Genomic DNA, 22,755 nt, shown 5'->3' with positions numbered 1-22,755 from the left:
CTTCTGCATGAATTCAGAGAAATAGTGCAATGTTTAAAAAGAGCATATTTGCAATATTCATTTGTACACTAGCATGCTTTCCTTATCAAAGTTTCGTGTGGGTTTTTTTTTCTTTTAAGAGTAATATTACAAACATGTTTTCATTCTCTATTATAATCGGCGATTAAGTAAATCAAATGATAAAATAAAGTTTTACAGTTCAGTAATGAAAAGCTATGATTATATTCGTGGTAATATAAATTTAGTTTTTGTAAAACTGGAGCTAAAACTGCAGGGGTCTTGTTAAAAGAACTGCAAAAAAGCTAAAGTTTGTGTTTTTCTTTAACGACACTACTAGAGCACATTTATGTAGGCCTCTTAATAATCAGATAATGGATTGCAAACATTTTATACAGGTAGTATTGACATATTTTCTTAGGCCTACTCGTTATACATTGTTCCATTAGTAACAAGGGTCTTTTATATGCACCATCCCACAAACAGGATAGCACAAACCACAGCCTTTGATATACCAGTCGTGGTGGACCGGCTGGAACGAGAAATAGCCCGAACGGCCCATCGATGGGAGTCGATCCTAGCGACACCGACAAGTATGCAAGCTAACATACGTCAATGAAGACATATTTTCTCTCTTCTCTTTTTTTTTTTTTACTGACCAGGTCGTACTTTTGGTTATCAAGTGATTATTAGCCTAGGTTAATGATTTCTGAAGTATGATTTAATTTGCGAATAGTTTCCACAAAGACTCCACATGAAACTTGATTCTTTGGACACTCACCTCCAAACAACTGTGCGGTGCTCTTGGTCGCAGAAGGAAATTACAACAAAAGTACAAAATGGCGCTGGCAGAAGTATGTGGTTACCAGGATCGATCCTTTCAGAGAAGTTTTGGGGGTTTGAGTACATCATCAGTGCACGCCTCTCTCGTGGATGATGCTCTGTTTAGTTCCCAAAACTTGATGATTCCATATTCTCTACCAGTAATTATATTTTTGCTTTGAGTAGCCATTTATCAATTTTATGTTGGTCATATTCATTCTTGCTATGTCATGATTCATTCATTTTTATTTTTATGCTTCTATAATAAAATTAATAAATGTATATCGAAAAATTTATGGTTGAAGCATACTATCCTGGCACACCTTAGCTATATACGCTGTCTGTCCAGGATATAGGTTAATTGTTAGCAAGGAAATAAATAGTTCACCAAGGTAAACATCTACGGTCCGTTTTTTTACATTTTGACATTATTGGACCCGATGTTTACAACTTGAACAGCAAAAACAAGCGTGCAGTTTCCGCCCAGATTTCAGGCGGAATCGATACAACCATGGAATTAATTATTTCGTGGCGAAATATGAGATGTACCAATAAATATAAACACTTACTGTATAAAGAAAACTTCCCGAGTCACGTTTTACGCATAAATAGACAGTTTGTCCAAATAGTAATCCTGCATTAATCCAATTTTCAGTTACGAACAAAATCTCGAATATTCCCGCCGGCCATTGTGAGCATATTTAAAATGTGATTGAAAACTGTTGGTGGAATCGGATTATTTTTATTATTATTCGTCTCGGGTTCACGAGTTTATTCCACGATATTTTATGGAATATCACGTTTTATAATAATAAATAAATAAACTTAATTAATGAATAATATTGTTTAAAAATCAATTAATTGATAATAAATTAATAATAACAATTAAATTTAACTGAATAAAACTCCTAAAATAACTAATGACCAGTAATTATAGCTAAAAAAAAGAAATGAAATTAAAACAAAAAAGAAGAGAAAAAAAAGAGAAAAAAACCTTTGAAACATATGTAAGCAATGGCCTGTAATAATAATATTTAAAAACAATTACTAAAGGAAATAATAATTTTGGAAAAAGTAAATAAATGAAGGCCTTAAAATAAGTAATGACCTGTACTAACAATCATTATTTTTTTTAATAATAATAAAAAAGAATAATACACCCCAAAACTTTAATGTGATAATATTATTAATAATGCATATAATGCAACCCACACAAAGCACATATGTAGAAACAAAAATAACAAAATAAATAAATTTAATAATCAATTCCATTCAGTTCTGCAGTATTTCTTTTTACTGGGTGTACGTAAAATGTTTGATACGAATAATTCTCGTTCCGCAAAATTTTCATTCCGCATTTTCGATGTGCCAGGATAAAAATAGCTTTCAAATGTTTAAATGTGTCATCTTCAAACATCTAATCCTGGAAAGATTACCAAAGGTATTGTACTTAATATTTTTGTCTAAAATTTATTAAAATATGTTGTTGTACGTGTTGAGGCTCTTAAATAAAGCACATATGCCTGATTTTATTAAATCGTGATTGCAAATGGAAAATTCGATCCAATGGATAAACTTTACGGCACAGCAATAAACATCACATTAATAAATATCGTGCCGGAGACGTTTATCTTGATGAACTAGGAAATAAAAAGGTACTGTTGTAGCTTTACACATCCATTCCAGAATCCATGAATAGCTGCAGGCTTTTTCCAGGGAGAGGTTTAAAACAAAGAAAACACATTACTGGCGGGGAGGGGGGCATATGCCCCCTCCCCCCCTCAGATATTTTGCTTTATAATAGTGTAAAAGTGTGTAAATATAAACGTGTGCCCACCCACTTGTTGGCACCTTCCTACGCCATTGGACATGAGAGAATACAATGTTTGTTCCTGAAAGAAAACCATATATTATATAATAATAATACGGCGGGCATATATATGTTACAACGAGTGTGTTTTCAATCATATATCACAAGCAAAAGTGAGTAATGTACAATTGAAAACACACAAGTTGTAATATAAATGATCTTGTTTGGAACAAGTATAATTTTGTGAAAAACCGTGAACTGGGCTACCCCATAAACAGGTCTATTTACATTTGACTTGTTTTTAATGAATCTGCATACAATTGAACCCTGACATCAAAATACTTTTGTTGAATTAAGAAAACCTTCTCCAAAAAAATGTGCACAAATGAGAAAAAGAAAAGTAGATGCTAAACACATTTTTATACATAGAGAAATGTATACATGACCACCATTTTTCACTGTGTGTACTATATTAAATGGTGTGTAATATTAAACAAACCTAAATAAACAACAGTTTCACACCGCTGTTATTGTCAAAGTCTTGTCTGCTTCGCAGATTCATTGTGTTAGAGTTTTGGTGGCGTCATTCTTGAAAACAGTACCCCGGTTTACCGGAGTAGCTGAAGAATGTCAACTAGACTACAACATGCATTTAATCTCTTCACACTGTAAATCAGGAAATGTTAGCAAATTTGGCGAGGTCATACAAGATGCTAATATTTCATGATGCTGAATTTAAAGACCGACAGACTGTTCCAAAAAGCTTTTGTTTGATTGTATTGTCTGTGATTAACTGAACTCGCAACAATGGTTTCATGCTATTAATTAAACCTAAAGGATAGCAAACAACAATAGTAAGTTAACCTGCACATTACTGCAGTTTTCTTCTAAATTCAAGATGTCTGTAAGCTGCATAACTTCAAGATTCGTCAAAAACATTATTTCAGCTGATCCTACAACTTAAGTTTATGATTTTTTAGTTTCTGATATGATAAAATCGCTAAAGTTCTATGTCACTAATATGTCACTTATTTAGATTTTACTAAATTTTAAGATTGCTAATATTTTATGATTTACAGTATTTTATTTTAAAAAAAAGTTGTAAACAAATAAATATGATTTGGTTTTCAATCTTCAAGTAATTATTTTAAAGTATACATGGTCATGAATATTCACAAAGATGGCCGAATGCTTGGCTACATGTAGCTGATGGGTCAAACAAATTATGGTGCCCCAATAGTGTTCGAGCCAATAAGATTCTACTATATATTTTTTCGTATTGCAGGCAAATACAAATATGACGGGCAACAGCAATACAGATCCAAAAATTCATTTTGATCATGGCACAACAACCCTGGCCTTCACATTCCATCATGGTGTTATTGTGGCGGTCGACTCACGAGCTTCTGCAGGAAACTTTATTGGTAAGAACTCTGCATTGTAATTTGTCATATGTATCAAACTGACTGTTATCACAGAAGAGTTTTTTGGGTTACATTTCAGTTTGTACCATGGTCATTATATGTGTACATGCAATTTTGAAAAGCAATATTTGTAATTATCCAGTGTTTGAGGAGCTAGAGGTTTTATGCCACCATATACATGTTTTTGAAACGGAATAAGATGTTGATAAAAGTATCCCTTCATGTACACTTTGAGGAAAAAATGGTTAGCAAAAAGTGTCCTTGTATGCTTGTGAAAAACTTGACGTGTGCATACAGGGGTTCTAGAATATGGTGGCCTGAGGCCAATGATTTTTTCGACTCTGGCCACCAAATAATTATATAATTATAAGTAAATAATAAAATTAATTTTAAAAATATCCCAAGATTACAATCGTAGCCATAACAGAAAAATAAAAGAAACGGATCTACATGTACAAGTCACTTCTTTTGATTTGCTTTTGCGTGTGTCATTCCACTAAATAATATTGGCTATCCATGACATTAATATAGCCTATCGACAATTGAAATTGGATTTTCAAGTTCAGTGGCCCCATGAAAGTGATTTTTTTTTAAATTCTAGAATCCCTGGTTAAAACCTGCATAATTTTCTTGAACTTGGTGACTATTAATGATATTACACAGGACTGATACAAACGTTTGAGCTTATTAAAGACTTTTTCACCCTGGATATTATTTTGATTAAATGTTTCCAATTTTGAACATTGTGAATATTAATTCTGCAGGATTTTGAATGATATTTATGTAACACTTTTGAGTTTTCTGCATACCACATTTTGACTATCATTATGAATTAAATACAGTTTGCTATTAAAGGCAGTATGTATAACTGTAGGAATGGGCAGCTGACTGATATGGCTAGCAGCATTTGTCAAGATGAATTTCTCGCTCCAGCCAGTGCACCACGACTGGTATATCAAAAGTTGTGACCCCAACGTATGTGTTATCCTGTCTGTGGGATGGTGCATATAAAAGATCCCTTGCTGCTAATCGAAAAGTGTAGCCCATGACGTGGCGACAGCAGGTTTCCTCTCAATATCTGTGACAGTGTGGTCCTTAACCATATGTCCAACACCATATAACCGTAAATAAAATGTGTTGTGTGTGTCGTTAAATATAACATTTCCTTCCTTGTCAAGATGAGCCCTGTATCATGACCTGTACAGGCCCTTAGGAATGATATTAGTATCTGGAGAGGGGTAACAGTCTCTATTGGGGGTGGGGCACAAGCCAATCTAATTAAAATTAGCTCCACTATTACATGTGGATCTAACACCAGCCAGTTGGAGCTCATGTCCACCAATCAAAACCTTACTTGCAGAATCCTGCCAGTGATTTAAAAATAATTTGAAAACATTCCGAATTATCCTGAGGGTATACGACATGTTTCGTGTGATTTACGAATGCCTTAAAACATGTTTTATTTTATAAAATAAATAATTTTTAATGTAAAATTGAAGACTGATAACTCATCCCGTACATATTGGTATGGTTCGCTGTACTGCTGCCACTAATATAGACTCGCCTGATATTTTTAGAATTTGTATGCTCCGAAATAACGTTATAAAAGACGAAGTGTGATTGGTCAATATTTAAATTATTATTTACAGACGAAATGTTACCTGGACATTGGGGACTACGCAGTGTTGTTAGCAATCTGATTAAAATTAGTTCTACTGGTCTAAATAAGGCATTCGTAATTCACATGAAACATATCGTATACCCTCAGGATAATTCGGAATGTTTTCAAATTATTTTTAAATCACTGGCAGGATTCTGCAAGTAAGGTTTTGATTGGTGGACATGAGCTCCAACTGGCTGGTGTCAGATCCACATGTAATAGTGGAGCTAATTTTAATTAGATTGGGCACAAGCCATATTGTTATAATTATTTATTTAGAGCAGGCTAAAAACAAACATTTTTGTCCTCAAATTGAGGAGGGGAGGGTGCAGGGTTTTCATCGGAAAATAATATGAGGGTACTAAATTAAAACAAAACAGACCACAAGTATCCTTACTAGGTAGTAATGGTTTTGAAATTTTACACTGTATCTCATATATATATGCTTTGACAAATTTCAAACAGCAGTTCTCTATCATCTATCTAAAATTATACACATACATTGTATATCCATTAAAGGGACATTCCTGAGTTTGCTGCAATTTGTAAGATGTTATCAAACAACAGAGATTTTTTAACGATTGTGTAATTAAATATCAAATATATTTTTCTGCATAAAATTGTAGTGACTTTATATTAAACGCGTTTCTGATCGTTCTAATATTTGTTAAATTTCATTTTATTTCCTAAAAAATGTTTTTTCGTATGTACGAAATTATTTGAAGACAAAATCCAGTTTGGGCTTCATACAAATATTAAGACGGCCAAAACCACATTCAATATACAGACATTGATATTCTAAACAAGAAAATATATTTAATATGTAAGTGGAGGGGCGGGATGTAGCCCAGTGGTAAAGCGCTCGCCTGATGCGCGGTCGGTCTGGGATCGATCCCCGTCGGTGGGACCATTGGGCTATTTCTCATTCCAGCCAGTGCACCACAACTGGTATATCAAAGGCCGTGGTATGTGCTATTCTGTCTATGGGATGGCGCATATAAAAGATCCCTTGCTACTAATGGAAAAATGTAGCGGGTTTCCTCTCTATGACTGTCAAAATGACCAAATGTTTGACATCCAATAGCCGATGATTAATAAATCAATGTGCTCTAGTGGTGTCGTTAAACAAAAACAAACTAATATGTAAGTTTAATCGTAGAAATATTTTATTAGTCGGAAACATCTTACAATGCAGAAAACTCAGGAATGTCCCTTTAATTTCCGAGATTTTAGGGTACGTAATTTTACTGTCCATACTTTCTGGCAGAAACCCTGGAGGGGTGCACAGGCCCCCAATTCCTACAGGCCTGCTCTGATACTGAGAGGTTGTGTTGTTGAGTTACCCTGTGAATGCTATAATTGTTATTGAATCTTGATTTCAGCGTCTCAGACCGTGAAGAAGGTTATCGAGATCAACCCGTACCTGTTGGGGACGATGGCGGGAGGGGCAGCAGATTGCTCCTACTGGGAGAGGGTCTTGGCCAGACAATGCAGGTAAACACGCTGGGATTTATCATCTTGACCCCCCCCCCCCCCCCCCCCCCAAAACAAAAAACCCCAAACAACAACTCCAAAACACAAACCAAAAACCCCCAAACCCCTCTACAAAACAACAGAAAATCCCCCACAAAACATGTGTATTTTATAGACTTCAGGGAACATTTTGAGATGGCTTTTACATAAGCAGTGTTCAAAATAAGCATTTGTCCGTTTGTCTCGACAAGTGAAAATCTATTCAGACAAGCAAAGTGTGCCTCAGTGGTTGTCCACTGGACAAGTAAAAAAATTCAGTGCAGTTTCATTTTGAGCAATCACAAACATCATCCTGGTACTTGAATAAAATAATCCATTTATTTGGACAAGTGAAAATATTGGAGGACAAATAGATTTCTAGATGTATTTGTCCAGGGGACTAGTAAATGTTTTGCTTATTTCTATCACTGTGTAACATCTATTAAATATAAGAGATAGGTTGTTTGGTGATTTTTTTTTTAGCATTTGTACATGTATGTAAAAGTGAGATGTCACTAAATACATTGTAATACAATGTAGTAAAATGTTTTGTATAAATTGGGTAAATTATTATTTTTTTTATTTTTTTTCTTCAGAATTTATGAGCTGAGAAACAAGGAACGAATCTCAGTGGCTGCTGCATCCAAACTTCTTGCCAATATTGTTTACAATTACAAGGATATGGGTTTATCGATGGTGAGCTTTGATTTTTGATAATAGTTTTAATTGTTTTTATTGGCTGTCCTGGGTGATAGGAGAATTGAAATGGATATATATATATATTTATTTATTTATCATATAATATCTTACATTTTCAGTGCAATCAAAGTATGTGATATTTTTCAGATCACATACTTTAAGAATTTGATAACTTTGCAAATTAGATGTAAATTAGTCGAGGTCTCGGCACTAGGTTTATTGACATTTAAGCAAACGTACTTGGGTGACGCTCCACGATTGAGGTATGCATTCATAGTCATCAAATAAAAACATTTCAATGGCAATTTGACACTGAAAGCTGTTCAGCGTTCAGAAAACAAAAAACGTTAGGCATAACTTTATTTTGATGTAAGGACATCCAAAATGACGTCATTCGAGTTTGATGTCATTTCCAATCAAAAATACACCGCGCCATATATTCTTACGTAATTTGAATGTCTAGTAATGGCGGACTGGAATTAAAGTTCCGTGTACAGTTTACAAAAACATGTTGTGTAAAGCTTGAGCTTATATGATAAAGAGATTATTACCCTTGTGTATTTCGGTATCGTCATTATCATATATTAGGAATAAAAATAATGTATTATGCTCGTCAGAGGCTCACATAATACAATTTTTATTCCTAATATATGATACTGAAAAACACTCTGGTAATAACTTCTATATACACACACATTGTTATTCGAGTGCTTTATGAAACTTAAAGTAATGAGATAAAAGTAATTTATTATATTCTCTGAAGACACAATTGCATGGCACAATATTTCATTCAAACCATCGTTCTGACACAACTTTAAATTTACACAAACTGCCAGATAGATTATGTGATGAACAGTTACGTTCTTTGATTAAATGTTGCAAATTTCAGGATCACTGTAACGTATAGCAAAAAATCTATCTATTCCAGAAATGTTCTAGAATGGGTTTTTTGTTTGTTTTTTATTACACTTAATGTACAGCATATCATTAGTCAGATTGAAATATACTACTTCAAAGCAAAATCAGTGTTTAAAAGTCATGTAAACGTAAATCTATAAATGAAGAGCTATTCATTCACTAAAACAAAGTAAATGTAAGTTACGTGTAAAGTTGGACGTAAATATAAGAGTGCATCTGGTTACCACTAATGCTGCACGTAAGTCGTGTACATATAATAAATCAAGCAAGATCGCCGTTATTTACTATTATTTATGGAAAATGGCAGCATTTTCAATAACTAAAGCAGTTCGCGATGGCAAAAGCCCATGAATTGAACTCTTTTTTGTTTGTGGTCGATCAGATGTTTTCGACTGCCACATTTCTCCTGAGTTATCTTTTCCTTTTTAAGAATGCCCTAAAGTACCAAAACGCAGAATCCTCACCAATACCAAACTGCCATGGTTCGCGATGTTATTGTTAGCAGAGAGACGAATGAAATAGCGTTTTGCGCATTTGTTATTTTCCCGGTAGCCATTGTTTGTAATGTTTTGTTGGGTTTTTTTTTTTTTTCCTGTGAGAGTTAAATCATAGATTTACATCCAACTAAGTTACGTTTACGACCGTCTTTGTATAGACATTACCTGTCCTCAAACAAGTGCACCTCCCCCCCACGCAAGTGGTCTGGTCCGAACATCCCAACAGCCAATGGGATGGCCTAAATTCTTCTACTGCATACTGCTCTCTAGTTCCGGTCACATGACTGTAACTTCCTTCTTTTTCTCTTCGCTAAAGGGTCTGGACGTCCTTTTGCTTGGCTCTGTTTGGAGTCAACTTTTATAAGACCTTTGGTTTTGTATTAGTGTTTGGGTGAAATGTTTTTCACCTTCGTTTTCATTAGCTTTCGTATGTTCTTTTCGCGTATTTCACTTGACTTCCAAGCGTTTAATTACATGAAATGTTGTTTATATTGCCGGTTGTCGTGTCGGACGCCATTTGCAAAATGGCGTCTGTGTTGACTGGCTTTGTGTTTGGGTGAAATGTTTTTCACCTTAATTTTCGTTAGCTTTCGTTAGCTTTCATATGTCTTTCGCGTATTTCGCTTGACTTGCCAAGTGTTAATTACATGAAATGTTGTTATATCGCCGGTTGTCGTGTCGGACGCCATTTGCAAAATGGCGTCTTTATTTACCGGCTTTGTATTTGTGTTATGGTTGGTTTTTCTTTCTTTTCACAGATTGAAAAATTACTATTATCATATCTGATAATGTTCAGGCGACTAGTTCGAGCGTGTTACGCTGGAAGAAGTTAGCCGGCGGCGACCCAGGTTGTCGTGTTCGTGTGGCCTCACTTCTAGATGCGACCTTTGTGCGGGCTTGTCTGATGTCGAGTTCGCGGCTTACCTGAAGGTGGTGTCAGCGAGGACCAAGAAGGTGGAATCTTCGAGGACCAAGAAGGTGGAATCTTCGCCTTCGATTGCTGACTCCGTGGCGGAAGAGTTACGTTCAATTCTACCGACCATGCTGGAAGAAACAATGGCGTCAATGGCGACCTTACCTAAATCGGCGAGTTCGGGGTCAGGTCCGGTTCCAGTCCCCCTCTTCAGGGGGTGCGGCTTCTTCAGCTCCACCGTTACTTAAGACTTCGGATGACAGGCCTGCGGTCTCTACGCAGCCCTCTAAGAAGCCGGCTCATTCAGATAGACGCTCCACGGATTCCAAGGCTCACCGATCTTCGGCGGGGAAGTCCCCTTCGGCGCATCGGAGCCGGGACCGTAGCCGTTCCACATGACCTGTATGGCTCCCTACGGGTTCCATAGATCGTCAGCGCCAACCTTCAGTTGATGTGGCTTCCAAGGCCTCCGAGGGCTAGACGGGACCATCCACGGTCCGGTTTAACCAGCGGCTTCCATTACGGTACATCGATTGGCCTGTGCTCGAGTTCTACGAGACTTTGGTGATGAAGCGCCTGCGGCATCTGTCATTGAAGAGCCCGACTCTACGGACCATATGACTATGAGGGATTGCTTGGCGGCTGTCTACGACATGTTGCCGTCCTTGCCACATCCAACGACGATGTGGTCATCCGTTCCTTGGTATCCACACGGGACCGCCCACGGTCCGGTTCTCCGGTATCTCCATCGGGCCATGACCAGAGCGACTGGCCTGTTCACGGGTGCTACGTGACTTTCTGATGATGTATCGGTTCATGCGGTGCTGGAAGATCTGGATGCGGCGGACCACTTGTCACTGAGGGATTGTCTGGCTGTCATATCTGATATGCTACCGCCGCTGGCCCATCCACCGGTTTCAGCCAAGAAGGGTCCGGGTTCGATGATCGCCACGGAGGTTCCACCGGCAGATATCGGCATTCGATCGTTGGCTGCCACAGGCCCCCGTCGGTTTACACGGCTACCAGTAACTGGCCCGTGCGTATCGTTGTTCCAGCAAGCAGACGGAGCCCTGTAACGAATTGGAAAATTGCGTCATCGGCTCACCGTTCGGTACCGTCGTCCCGTGATCGATCGAAGTGGTGCAGTGTCCAGGGTTCCACCGGCTCCTGCCGGTCCGTGTACATCGTACCGTCCACACCAGTCGGGCAGCTGATTCGGCGTTCAGGGTTACACCGGCTCCTGACGGGACCGTCCACGGTCCGTGTTTCCGATGCAGCCAGTACATTGGATCGAAGTGCCTGTGCCAGGTTACTGACCGATTTTCCAGATGATGCGTCGGCACCTTCCGTTATAGAAGATCCGGACGCAGTGACCCACATGGCTGTGACTGTTTGTCTCGCTGCGGTGTATATGCTTTCGTCACTTCACAGTCCACTCGCACCATTCTAGAAGGTTTCCGTTTGAGGACTGATCCGATGTCGGTTTACTTGAGTAGACTTCGTTTGTGCCGTTCCCCATTCGTCACAACGAACGTATCCCGTCTTCAACCTATCCTTCAACGGTGTGACGCCGGCCTTGGATGACGCTGTTTCCGGCGGGACCAGACGTCTTCCTAGAACTTACAGATTGGCACGTCCTGTCGATGGCTTCAGTTCAGCGTACATGTTGTACATGGCGACCATAACTCCTCATGTGCAGGATGCCAGAGGATATGCCTTGTTCTAGCCGTCGACTTTGATGTTGGTCTACCTTATATCTTCCGTGACGTCGATGTGCACTACGATTGCACACTATCGTCAACCGACTTGCCTGAAGCGATCCATTCTTGACTTTCAGCACAAGCCGGTAATCTTGGCAGACCTGTGGTCTACATACGGCTCTTTGCCGTGAAGGGGTCGACGTTACAAGCGTTCCGGGTTGGTGACGAAGAAAGTCTACTGGTCCGGTCACTTGTGTTGAGATCCCGTGCACCGATATTCTCTTGTTCGAGGAAGGTTCAGCGACATTCGGCAGATCGTTCTCTATATCCGGTGGCGATGCAAGACAGTCGCTACTTCCGCTGGTTCCGGAAGTTATCCAGTTGCCATCACGTGGTACGGGGGTTTTACCGTCACCGTTTTCCTATGGTTCATTGCGGCTTATCAACTCACTGACGTTTACTGTTGTTACCGCCAGAGTTCGTGACCGATGCTGTCTAGATGGTCTCTGCTGCTGTTTCGCACCGGGTGGTGTGACGGCCGTGGATTTTAGCCGGTTGCTGTTTTGCGTTGCTTCACTTCCAGGTATATCGGGCATGTAGCGTAGCGAGTTGCTACGCTGTCTTGGCTCTTGCCTGTATCACGGGGTCGCTGTTTCCGATGTCTTGATTCCTGAATCACTCTATTACTGTTTCATGAAGTATCATTGCAAGAGTAATTTTGACGTCGGCGCAACATTTTATGCTTAGAGGTCGCGGTATCCAGTTTGTTTCTGAATCCATGCATTCAGTACAATAACGCAGATTTGCTGATCCGGTTACCAGTCGCCTTGCAGTCCCAGTCCCTGTTGGTGGCTGTGGTTTCCAGATGAAGCCGATCTACACATCAACCTGTTGGAGATGTTGTCAGTTACGTCATCTTTCATTGGCGAGAGATGCTGTCAGGCGCCTCTCTCATGGTAGCCACAGACAGTACTACCGCGGTGGCTTATATCAACCGTCAGGGCGGAACCCACTCCAGCAGTCTGCTGCAGTTGACTTATCGTCTCTACAAGCTGGTTGACGAGATTCCGTTGCAACTTCGGGCTCGCCATATTCCAGGGGTTTCCAATGTACTAGTCGACACACTGTCTCGGCCGTCGTCTCCACAGCCGACGGAATGGATGCTCCATCCCGAAGCGTTTCGATGGGTGTGCGACAGACTTTGGACACCAAACATCGATCTCTTCGCCACACGATTCAACCATCAGCTGAGGGTTTACGTGTCTCCGGTGCTGGATCCCGAAGCTCTGGATCTCGACGCCTTGGCCATCAGCTGGGAACAGATGGACGCGTACGCTTTTCCTCCACGAATCCTCCTTCCAAGGGTGCTTCAGAGGTTTCAGCTGTACCATTGTCGCCTGTTACTCATTGCTCCAATGTGGCCATCCAGGATGTGGTATCCAGATCTAATACGTCTTGCCGATCCACATCCTTTACCGCTGCCAGACTGGGATCATCTGTTGCTGCATCCCACGTCAAGACTATACCATCCACGTCCGCAGTTGTTCCAACTGCACGCGTGGACTTTATCGCCAAGAGTTTGAGAAAGAAAGGTTTTTCTTCACAGTCTACGGCGGCCATTTTGAAAGCGCACAGATCATCTACTACTAACGTCAGATGGCTTTGCTTTCACCGAGGGTGTTTCCGGCAAAACCTCAAACCTCAGACGATCCAGATACTTCGTCTTGCTGGGTTTTTTGGCTGTATCTGCGGACCACTTTACGATTAAAGGGGTCTACCATCGCTGGGTACGTTTCGGTCATCGCTACTGTTCGTGATGTCGCTACTGGAACGAAGTTATCGGGTATTCCTGAGATCCATAAGATGATCAAAGGGTTTCGCCTTGATGATCAAGTACACCGGTTTCGGCCACCAAGATGGGACCTGAATCTGGTGTTACGAGCGTTATCGACCGCACCTTATGAGCCGATCGAATCCTCTTCCCTGCAAGACTTGATGCGGAAGACGGTGTTTTTACTCGGTTTTGCCACGGCTGCCCGTGTCTCAGAACTCCATGCTCTTGATGTAGACTTGGTACGTTTTCACCAAGATCGGCGTGCAGTCAACTTGGGGTTACTCATGAACTTTGTTGCAAAGAATCAGTTACCAGACCAAGCGCCTCGTTCGTATGTTGTGCAGGCCCTCTCCTCTATCGTTGGTCCGGCGGACGTTGAGGACTTGGCGTTGTGCCCTGTCAGAGCCCTGCACCAGTACATCGAGAGGACCAGATCTTTTCGACAACATCGCAAAAGACTTTTCCTTTCCTGTAACCAGAGTCGGTTGAGGGACCTTACCAAGAACACGGTGGCCACCTGGATCCGGTCTTCTATCCTGACCGCCTATCAGAAGGAGGGTTTACCTGCTCCGTCTGCTTCTAATCCGCATGAACTCCGTGCCTTGGCTGCCACGATGTCCCTGCACTGCAACACACCCATTCAGCACATTATCACTGGTTGGTTCTGGGCTACGGACTCCATCTTCGCCAACTATTATCTGAGGGATGTCACCACAGAAGACGTTGAGGGGTTCCATCATCTGGGTCCGGTTGTTGCTGCACAGACTCTGTTGAATACAAGCCGTCCTCGTCGCCGTTGATGTCTGTCTGATTCTGGGCTGCATACCGAGATGTCCATCGAATAGACAGATGAGGATTGCTTAGACTTTTGTTCTTTTGCACAGTTCACGTACTGGTGCCGGAACTTTTGTCTCGATAACCTTTACCCTGCACTGCATGTGGTTATTGGTTGTCGTTATTGAACTAACAGATCTTTGGTGTACTAGACAGAAAACACTCGGGGGTCTTGTTTTGTTCAATGTTCTGACGGATGCACCTCATTAGGTTGTCGCTTGTTATTGAAAAACTATAACACTTCAATACGTGAGGGTTACCTAACACCTGCATCCCTGGTGGCTACGTCTTCCCACCCTGTCAGAACCAGCATGAGATGTGGCTTCCGCCTCCTGGTCCATGTGTTCTAGGAGCCGTACCTGCCACTGCTGACGGATGCCACCATTCTGGTTGTTGTTACTAACATCACCTGCATTGGTCTGTGACGGGCATCCCTAGGATGAGGGCTTACCAAGGTTGGCCTTATTCTTCCACTAGTCAGCCTCTTTCCGGTTGGGGAGTTATCACAAGCATCTACGGATCTCGGCACCCACCACCATCTGTTGAATGCTGCACTTGTTTGAGGACAGGTAATGTCTATAGAAATGGAGAAAACTTGAGTGTTTTCTCTTTTATAGATACATTACCTGTCCTCAAGATTCATCCCGCCCGGGCCTCCCCGCTTCCTGTTCTCCGTGCGATGCGCTCAGGGAAAAAGAAGGAAGTTACAGTCATGTGACCGGAACTAGAGAGCAGTATGCAGTAGAAGAATTTAGGCCATCCCATTGGCTGTTGGGATGTTCGGACCAGACCACTTGCGTGGGGGGGAGGTGCACTTGTTTGATGACAGGTAATGTATCTATAAAAGAGAAAACACTCAAGTTTTCTCCATTCTCCAATCTACAGCAGGTGTAAGTGCTAGTTGTAGACAACTTTACATTTTTTCGTGAATATGGGTTCAGAACTCTAATACTATTGTGCAAGTTCTGCAAATTTAAAGGATGGCAAGAAAATATTTAGTTCATGTGCAAATGATATGTGACATTCTATTACAATTACTTAGTATTTTCTTTATGTGTGGAAAAAAGAAAGAAGTGTTTTATTTAACGACGCACTCAGCACATTTTATTTACGGTTATATGGCGTCAGACATATGGTTAAGGACCACAGATTTTGAGAGGAAACCCGCTGTCGCCATTACATGGGCTACTCTTCCGATTAGCAGCAAGGGATCTTTTATTTGCGCTTCCCACAGGCAGGATAGCACAAACCATGGCCTTTGTTGAACCAGTTATGGATCACTGGTCGGTGCAAGTGGTTTACACCTATCCATTGAGCCTTGCGGAGCACTCACTCAGGGTTTGGAGTCGGTATCTGGATTAAAAATCCCATGCCTCGACTGGGATCCGAACCCAGTACCTACCAGCCTGTAGACCGATGGCCTGCCACGACGCCACCGAGGCCGGTTTATGTGTGGAATGAAACTGTTAGAAATAAATAAATCTTTTAAAATTTTGACTACAAAATATTTGTGGAAAAAACACAAGCTCCCAATAAACAACAATTTACGTCTCATATCTTCCTTATGTAATAGTTTTATAGACAAAAAATGACAACTCAAAACAAAGTTGAGTTCTTCAAATCACAATAATTATATATTTAATTGATTCTTTAATTAATTAGTCATTAATTCTTTGGTGCCAAGTAATGATACTTCATGAATAATAGAATTTCATTCCATTTTTCAACACTAGTCCAACCTATTATTACAGAATTAAATAAAAAACATTAAACTTTAAATTAAATTATTTTATTTCTTAAGACCTAGCTTAAATATCTTGTTAAAAGTTGTGACATTAAACCATGGTGTAGTTTATTTACATGCAAGAGAAGCCTAATTGAAAAATATGTTAATGATTTTATTTCTGTTTTTCAGGGAACTATGATCATTGGATTTGACAAACGGGTAAGTTGTACCATGACAAAGCATTTTCACATACCAAGTATATACTACAGGATTATATGTTACTTCTTTTAAGATTTATGAACGGAGTTAATCGTCCACAAATCATGGGTGTCAATTTTCATTTTTTTCAATATTTAAAATGTTTATTGCATTTGGTTGAAAATACTTGAAAATGGCTCTTATTTATGTATGGTGTAGAGTTTTAAGCATTTAAAGCAACAATTCAGCTTTTATTCTTAAATGAGTAAAAATCTTTTCAATATATATTTTTATGCCATATCTTTAATATTATGTTACATCAATAGAAATGTATCCTGACATCCAAAAGAAACCTTACAAGGCTTGAAATTGTATTATAGAAAACCAACAAATGGTATGGTAGGATATGAAAGTATTATGAAGTTCTACATCTAAACATCACAATTCACTTATTGATACATGCAAAGTGTTTGTACGGTGGTTTCTAAATTGGTTCTTTTCGATTAGCAACAATATTTGTAAAATTATTTTAAAAAATTGTATGTAAAGTTTCTTTTGGATGTCAATATATATACTCTTAGAGAGTTTTACCTGTGTATTTCAGGGGCCTGGTCTGTATTATGTAGACAGTGATGGCGAACGTCTGCCGGCAAACCTGTTGTCTGTTGGCTCAGGCTCTCTGCACGCGTATGGTGTGCTGGACACTGGTCACCGGTGGGACATGACCGACGAGGAGGCCTACGACCTCGCTAAGCGGTCCATCTACCACGCCACTCACAGAGACGCCTACAGCGGTGGAGTCATCAACCGTGAGTGAATTTCCATTTTGTGTTTTCCCTAGCATGTTTTAGCATGGCATGGCACCAGGCCTCAATAGTCTAGCACCATCTTGCCATTATCAGTACCATGCTGCCCTGAGATCAAACAAGCCTTTTTCAACAATTAATTCAAAAATTGTCTTTATAAGACACAGGGGCAAGACGTAGCCCAGTGGTAAAGTACTCAATTGATGCACGGTTGGTCTGGGGTTGATCCCCATCAGTGGGCCCATTGGGCTATTTCTCGTTCTAGCCAGTATATCAAAGGCCATGGTATGTGCTATCGTGTTTGTGGGATAGTGCATATAAAAGATCCCTTGCTACTAACGGAAAAATGTAGTGGGTTTCCTCTCTAAGACCAGATGTCAGAATTACCAAATGTTTGACATACAATAGCGGATGATTAATAAATCAATGTGCTCTTGTGGTGTTTTTTTAACTTTCCAAAATGTATTATTAATAAAGAAAACATGCCTGTTGTATACGAGTTATGGTCGGTGGTGTCGTGGTTAGGCCATCGGACATAAGGTGGGTTTTAACGACTCAATGGGTGTAAGTCCACTACACCCTCTTCTCTCTCACTAACCTCTAACAACTAACAAGTTACAACTAACCCACTGTCCTGGACAAACAGCCCAGATAGCTGAGGTGTGTGCCCAGGACAGTGTGCTTGAACCTTAATTGGATATAAGCACGGAAATAATTTCAAAGAAAGAAAAGGGGACATATATTGCATCAGCCTCGGTGGTGTCGTGGTTAAGCCGTCAGACATAAAACTGGTAGGTACTGGGTTCGCAACCAGGTACCGGCTCTCAACCAGAGCAAATTTTAACAGCTCATTGGGTAGGTGTAAGACCACTACACCCTCTTCTCTTTCACTAACCATTAACAACTAACACACTGTCTGGACAGATGGCCCAGATAGCTGAGGTGTCTTCCCAGGACAGCGTGCTTCAACCTTAATTGGATATAAGCATGAAAATAAGTTGAAATGAAATGAAATATTGCTTTAGCTGTTCTCTCTCCGAATGCTTGTTTGTTGTGTATTTCAGTATACCACATGAAGGACACAGGCTGGGTGAAGATATCCCAGACGGATGTTTGCGAGTTTCACTACATGATACAGGACGAGAAGAAAGCTGGAAAGTGATGACTGGAAAGTGATGACGTTTTCATTATTAGACCTCGGACTGAGTTACTGTGTCAGCATTGTTAAATCATTCATCAACTGTGCGACAGTTTTCTAGACAATTATTTAATGTTCATTGCTATCTAAAATACCTAGCACTCATTAAATAAATTATCATTATTATGGGTTTTTGCCTTTGTTTTATTTCTGCTGGTATAATCTGTGGGAAATTTGTGTTTTGAGTTATACACTATTTCAGACATATGATGATTGATCAGGCACATCTCTAATGATGGAGGGGGTGCAAAAGTCGTAGTGGAGGATGGGGCACAAGCCAGATTTTTATCTTTACTTACACAGAGTCAGTGGCGTAGCGGGGGGTGGGTGGGGTGCAATTGGCCCCACAACCAGGTTGTTTTTTTTTTTTTTTTTTTTTTTTTGGACCGGCCTCGGTGGCGTCGTGGCAGGCCATCGGTCTACAGGCTGGTAGGTACTGGGTTCGGATCCCAGTCGAGGCATGGGGTTTTTAATCCAGATACCAACTCCAAACCCTGAGTGAGTGCTCCGCAAGGCTCAATGGGTAGGTGTAAACCACTTGCACCGACCAGTGATCCATGACTGGTTCAACAAAGGCCATGGTTTGTGCTATCCTGCCTATGGGAAGCGCAAATAAAAGATCCCTTGCTGCTAATCGGAAGAGTAGCCCATGCAGTGGCGACAGCGGGTTTCCTCTCAAAATCTGTGTGGTCCTTAACCATATGTCTGACGCCATATAACCGTAAATAAAATGTGTTGAGTGCGTCGTTAAATAAAACATTTCTTTCTTTTCTTTTTTTCACTATTAAATTTTATAAAATCATACATACATAGTGTGGGTTGGGCCCCCCTCCACTCCTCCAATATTAAATCCTGGCAATGCCAGTGCTGGCAGCATGTTTCCTACTCTCATTATCTACATGGGGCCCTAACCATGTCTGAGCAATGTAACCGTAGATAAAATATATTGAGTATGTCATTAAACAATTTTAATCTTTCTTGGTCTTGATAGTCACCTATTGCTGTCACATAAGCAATGTGTTATTTTTGTACACTATTAGTTCATGAAGATAAATGTCTGACGAAATTGCGTAAAAACCCCCAGAATACCATCAAAAGTGTTGACCCTAATCGTGTATTGTGATCTATTTCGAGCTTATGGAGGCCACGAAATATTTACTTTCTGCCTATCTTCACTTTGAATTACAGAAAAGAAATCTGACCTATGTTTTTCAAAAGTTCGCTGTCATTATTATCTGCCCTTATTGACGAAAAATCAAACTTGTAACAGTATTGTATGCTACGTTTATCTTGATAAACTATGACGGAATATATCACAGCTTTTGGTATATACTAGTAATTCATGGGGCTTTTATTGTGGAAGTTGATGGATAAAGAAACAACCAATTGCATCATGCAATGTGGAATGGCCACAGATCATAGTTATCTTCCCATTTGGTTGGCTAAAATCTAGAAATAAATCCGCACAAGTAGTCTACTGTTTGACTAATTTTATGGTAGACGGCTGTATATTGGCAATTATTAGACTGAAGTTCGTAGGGGAGAGTATGTAGTTTGCAAACGTGTAACATGTTTACATTGAAGACTTCTTTGTGGTAATTCCAGCAGTCAACAGTGCATGTGCTCTGACTAGGTTTAGTGGGTGTATTTGTTTAAACCCATATCCTGGGATAATGATCTTGGCCCCGTTCCACGAAGCGATCTTAGCCCTAAGTGCATAACTACCCTATGCACTTAAGGTGATGTTAGTGGAACGGAGCCCTGGGCCCCGTTCCACGAAACGGTCTTAACCCTAAGATCAACCTAAGTGCATGAGGGTAGCTATGCGCTTACGGTAATATTAGGGCAAAGATCGCTTCGTGGAACGGGGCCCTGAACCGCATATGTTGTTCTGAGGCACGCAAAAACACCCCACCCAACAACCACCAACCATCCACAGGCCTACGTATACTAATAAAAGTGCTATAGCCACTAATAACTAAAAACGATAAATGGACGTGTTTCAAGGGGAACAACTTATGAGAATATAGTTTCTCATTGGACATCATTTAGCTCCCCTACTAGATCACCACGATATACACTCGACAAAATAAATTAAGTATACTCATTGCTACTATATTTAGAACGGGCAACCTCCAGAAAAGTATGGAAACATTTAAGAGCCAAACACAATGGCATGGACATGATGCAGATAGAGCAAAAATTGCAACCCAAGTATATTTACCTTCATATATGTTAGTGCATTTCTTTATTTCTTCCAAATAGTTAAGTACCGCGATATCGTGGTACTCCAGTATACCAGTAAACCTTTTGGTCAGTTTGTTTTTAAATACTATTATAAGTTTGCAAGTTTAGATCACGGTTGATTTCTGAATGTTTGAGTAAATGGTGAACAAAAATGTAAGCTTTGTTAAACCAAAAACAAATGTATTTTATACCATTTGAATGTAGTTTTCACAGATTATTATAATTATTTATTTATTTATTTATTTTATGGGGTGGGGGGGGGGGGGTTTGTTTGTTTGCTTATATATATTTATTTATTGTTTATTTTTGGCTTTAGTTATTGTACTAGATATTGATTTAGCAATTGAAAAAACCCCTGACATACAATATATTTTATTCGTACGAGCCGGTATGACTGTGCATACAATAACACACACACACACACACACACACACACACACACACACACACACACACACACACACACAGATATATATATATATATATATATATATATATATATATATATATATATATATATATATATCCGAAAATTGTCATCTAAAAGATAACTATTTTAATATCGAATGCTGTGAAATCACATTTGATATAGTCCAAAGAAACGTTTCCCATGGAGAACTCCCCAGCAGTCCATTTATACGCCTTTTCTTCAAATATTCTTTCATATGTCTGCATATCTGTAGATTTCGATGAAAGTGTCTACACTTTAATCAAGATAACACATTGATTTCTATTTGCTCTCTTCAGACAGGGATTTCAACTCCAGTACGTTATTAACTTTCAAGTGTGTATTACGTTTTATACTGTATGTAATATTCTGTTCTTTCATAGCTAAAGGGGGCCGGATCTAGCTAAGTCAGTAAAGATCGTTGGATTGTAGGATCGACCGCCATGGAGGGCGAGACGTAGCCCAGTGGTAAAGCGCTTGCTCGATGAGTGCTCGGTTAGGAATCGATTCCCGTCAGTTGGCCCATTGGGCTATTTCTCGCTCCAGCCAGTGCACCACGACTGGTACATCAAAGTTCGTAGTATGTGCTATCCTGTCTATGGGATGGTGCATATAAAAGATTCCTTGCTGCTAATCGAAAAGAGTAGCCCATGAAATGGCGACAGCAGGTTTACTCTCTCAATATCTGTGTGATCCTTAACCCTATGCCCGACGCCATATAACCGTAAATAAAATGTGTTGAGTGCATCGTTAAATAAAACATTTCCTTCGACCGCCATGGTGGGACAGTTACGGTCCCAGCCAAAAAACAAAAAACCAGAATTACCTATGGGGGAAGAATTCATAGCAATTGTCTGCGAACTATTGTACATGATATATCTATCCTAATTTTCTTGACAATGTTTCATTTTGTATTAGCTGGACAATGTCATATGGTTTGTATAGACTAATTGAATAAATGGCTCACAGAATATATTACACAATGCTGTGATAGCGTAACAGTTAATGCAGATAGAAAATCATTACGTTATTTCAGATTACTTTACTGTTAATTTACACGAATGCCCGGAATACAGTCATCAGTCAGCCACGGCGGAGCAAGGGAGGGGGTTGTGGGGGTTCTAGCCCCCCCCCCCCCCCCCATAATTTTGAACAAAAAATATTGTTGATAGTAAATCTTAAGGCAGATATGAATTTTACTTGTAGAATGCAGGAAATTGCATTTCAGAACATCTAATTTTTAAAATGTTACGTTGGAGCGTATCCCCGAAACCCCTAGAAACTTTGCTTTGCACCCCGAGTCTCAGCCAGCACTCCCAATGTCTACTTTCTTCCACCGTGCCTGTTAATGGTAAATGGATTGTTGCTGAAATGATTATATGCTGGGTGAGGGTGGTAGGCAATATTTTCTAATACTTACCACCCATCTGGCCCTTATGAAGAACATCTAGTGACGAGGAAGAAGCGGGATTGTCTGTATAGTATTAGTAGTGGGAGATTCACAAACCAGAT

The 22,755-nt window shown here is 40.0% G+C and overlaps 1 protein-coding gene across 1 annotated transcript; it reads left to right on the top strand.

The window, feature by feature from the left end:
• Positions 1-821: 821 nt before the first annotated feature.
• LOC121383418 (proteasome subunit beta type-5-like) lies at positions 822-18,674 on the top strand. Its single transcript, XM_041513433.1, has 7 exons — positions 822-980; positions 3,915-4,053; positions 7,096-7,207; positions 7,822-7,921; positions 16,536-16,565; positions 17,149-17,353; positions 18,415-18,674. The coding sequence occupies exons 1-7, from the start codon at positions 837-839 to the stop codon at positions 18,510-18,512; spliced, it is 828 nt and encodes a 275-aa protein (XP_041369367.1). The 5' UTR covers positions 822-836; the 3' UTR covers positions 18,513-18,674.
• The last annotated feature ends 4,081 nt before the right edge of the window (positions 18,675-22,755 follow it).

This window comes from Gigantopelta aegis, chromosome 10 (assembly GCF_016097555.1).
Source record: "Gigantopelta aegis isolate Gae_Host chromosome 10, Gae_host_genome, whole genome shotgun sequence".
Classification (NCBI taxonomy): Eukaryota; Metazoa; Mollusca; class Gastropoda; order Neomphalida; family Peltospiridae; genus Gigantopelta; species Gigantopelta aegis.
This window is presented reverse-complemented; position numbering and strand designations above follow the sequence as displayed.

Bases quoted from the DNA above. Each gene is read 5' to 3' on its own strand.
- LOC121383418 (XM_041513433.1), top strand. From the start codon at position 837: ATGGCGCTGGCAGAAGTATGTGGTTACCAGGATCGATCCTTTCAGAGA. The intron at 7,208-7,821 runs GTAAACACGCTG...TTTTTTCTTCAG, and splicing joins GTCTTGGCCAGACAATGCAG to AATTTATGAGCTGAGAAACA. The intron at 17,354-18,414 runs GTGAGTGAATTT...TGTGTATTTCAG, and splicing joins CAGCGGTGGAGTCATCAACC to TATACCACATGAAGGACACA.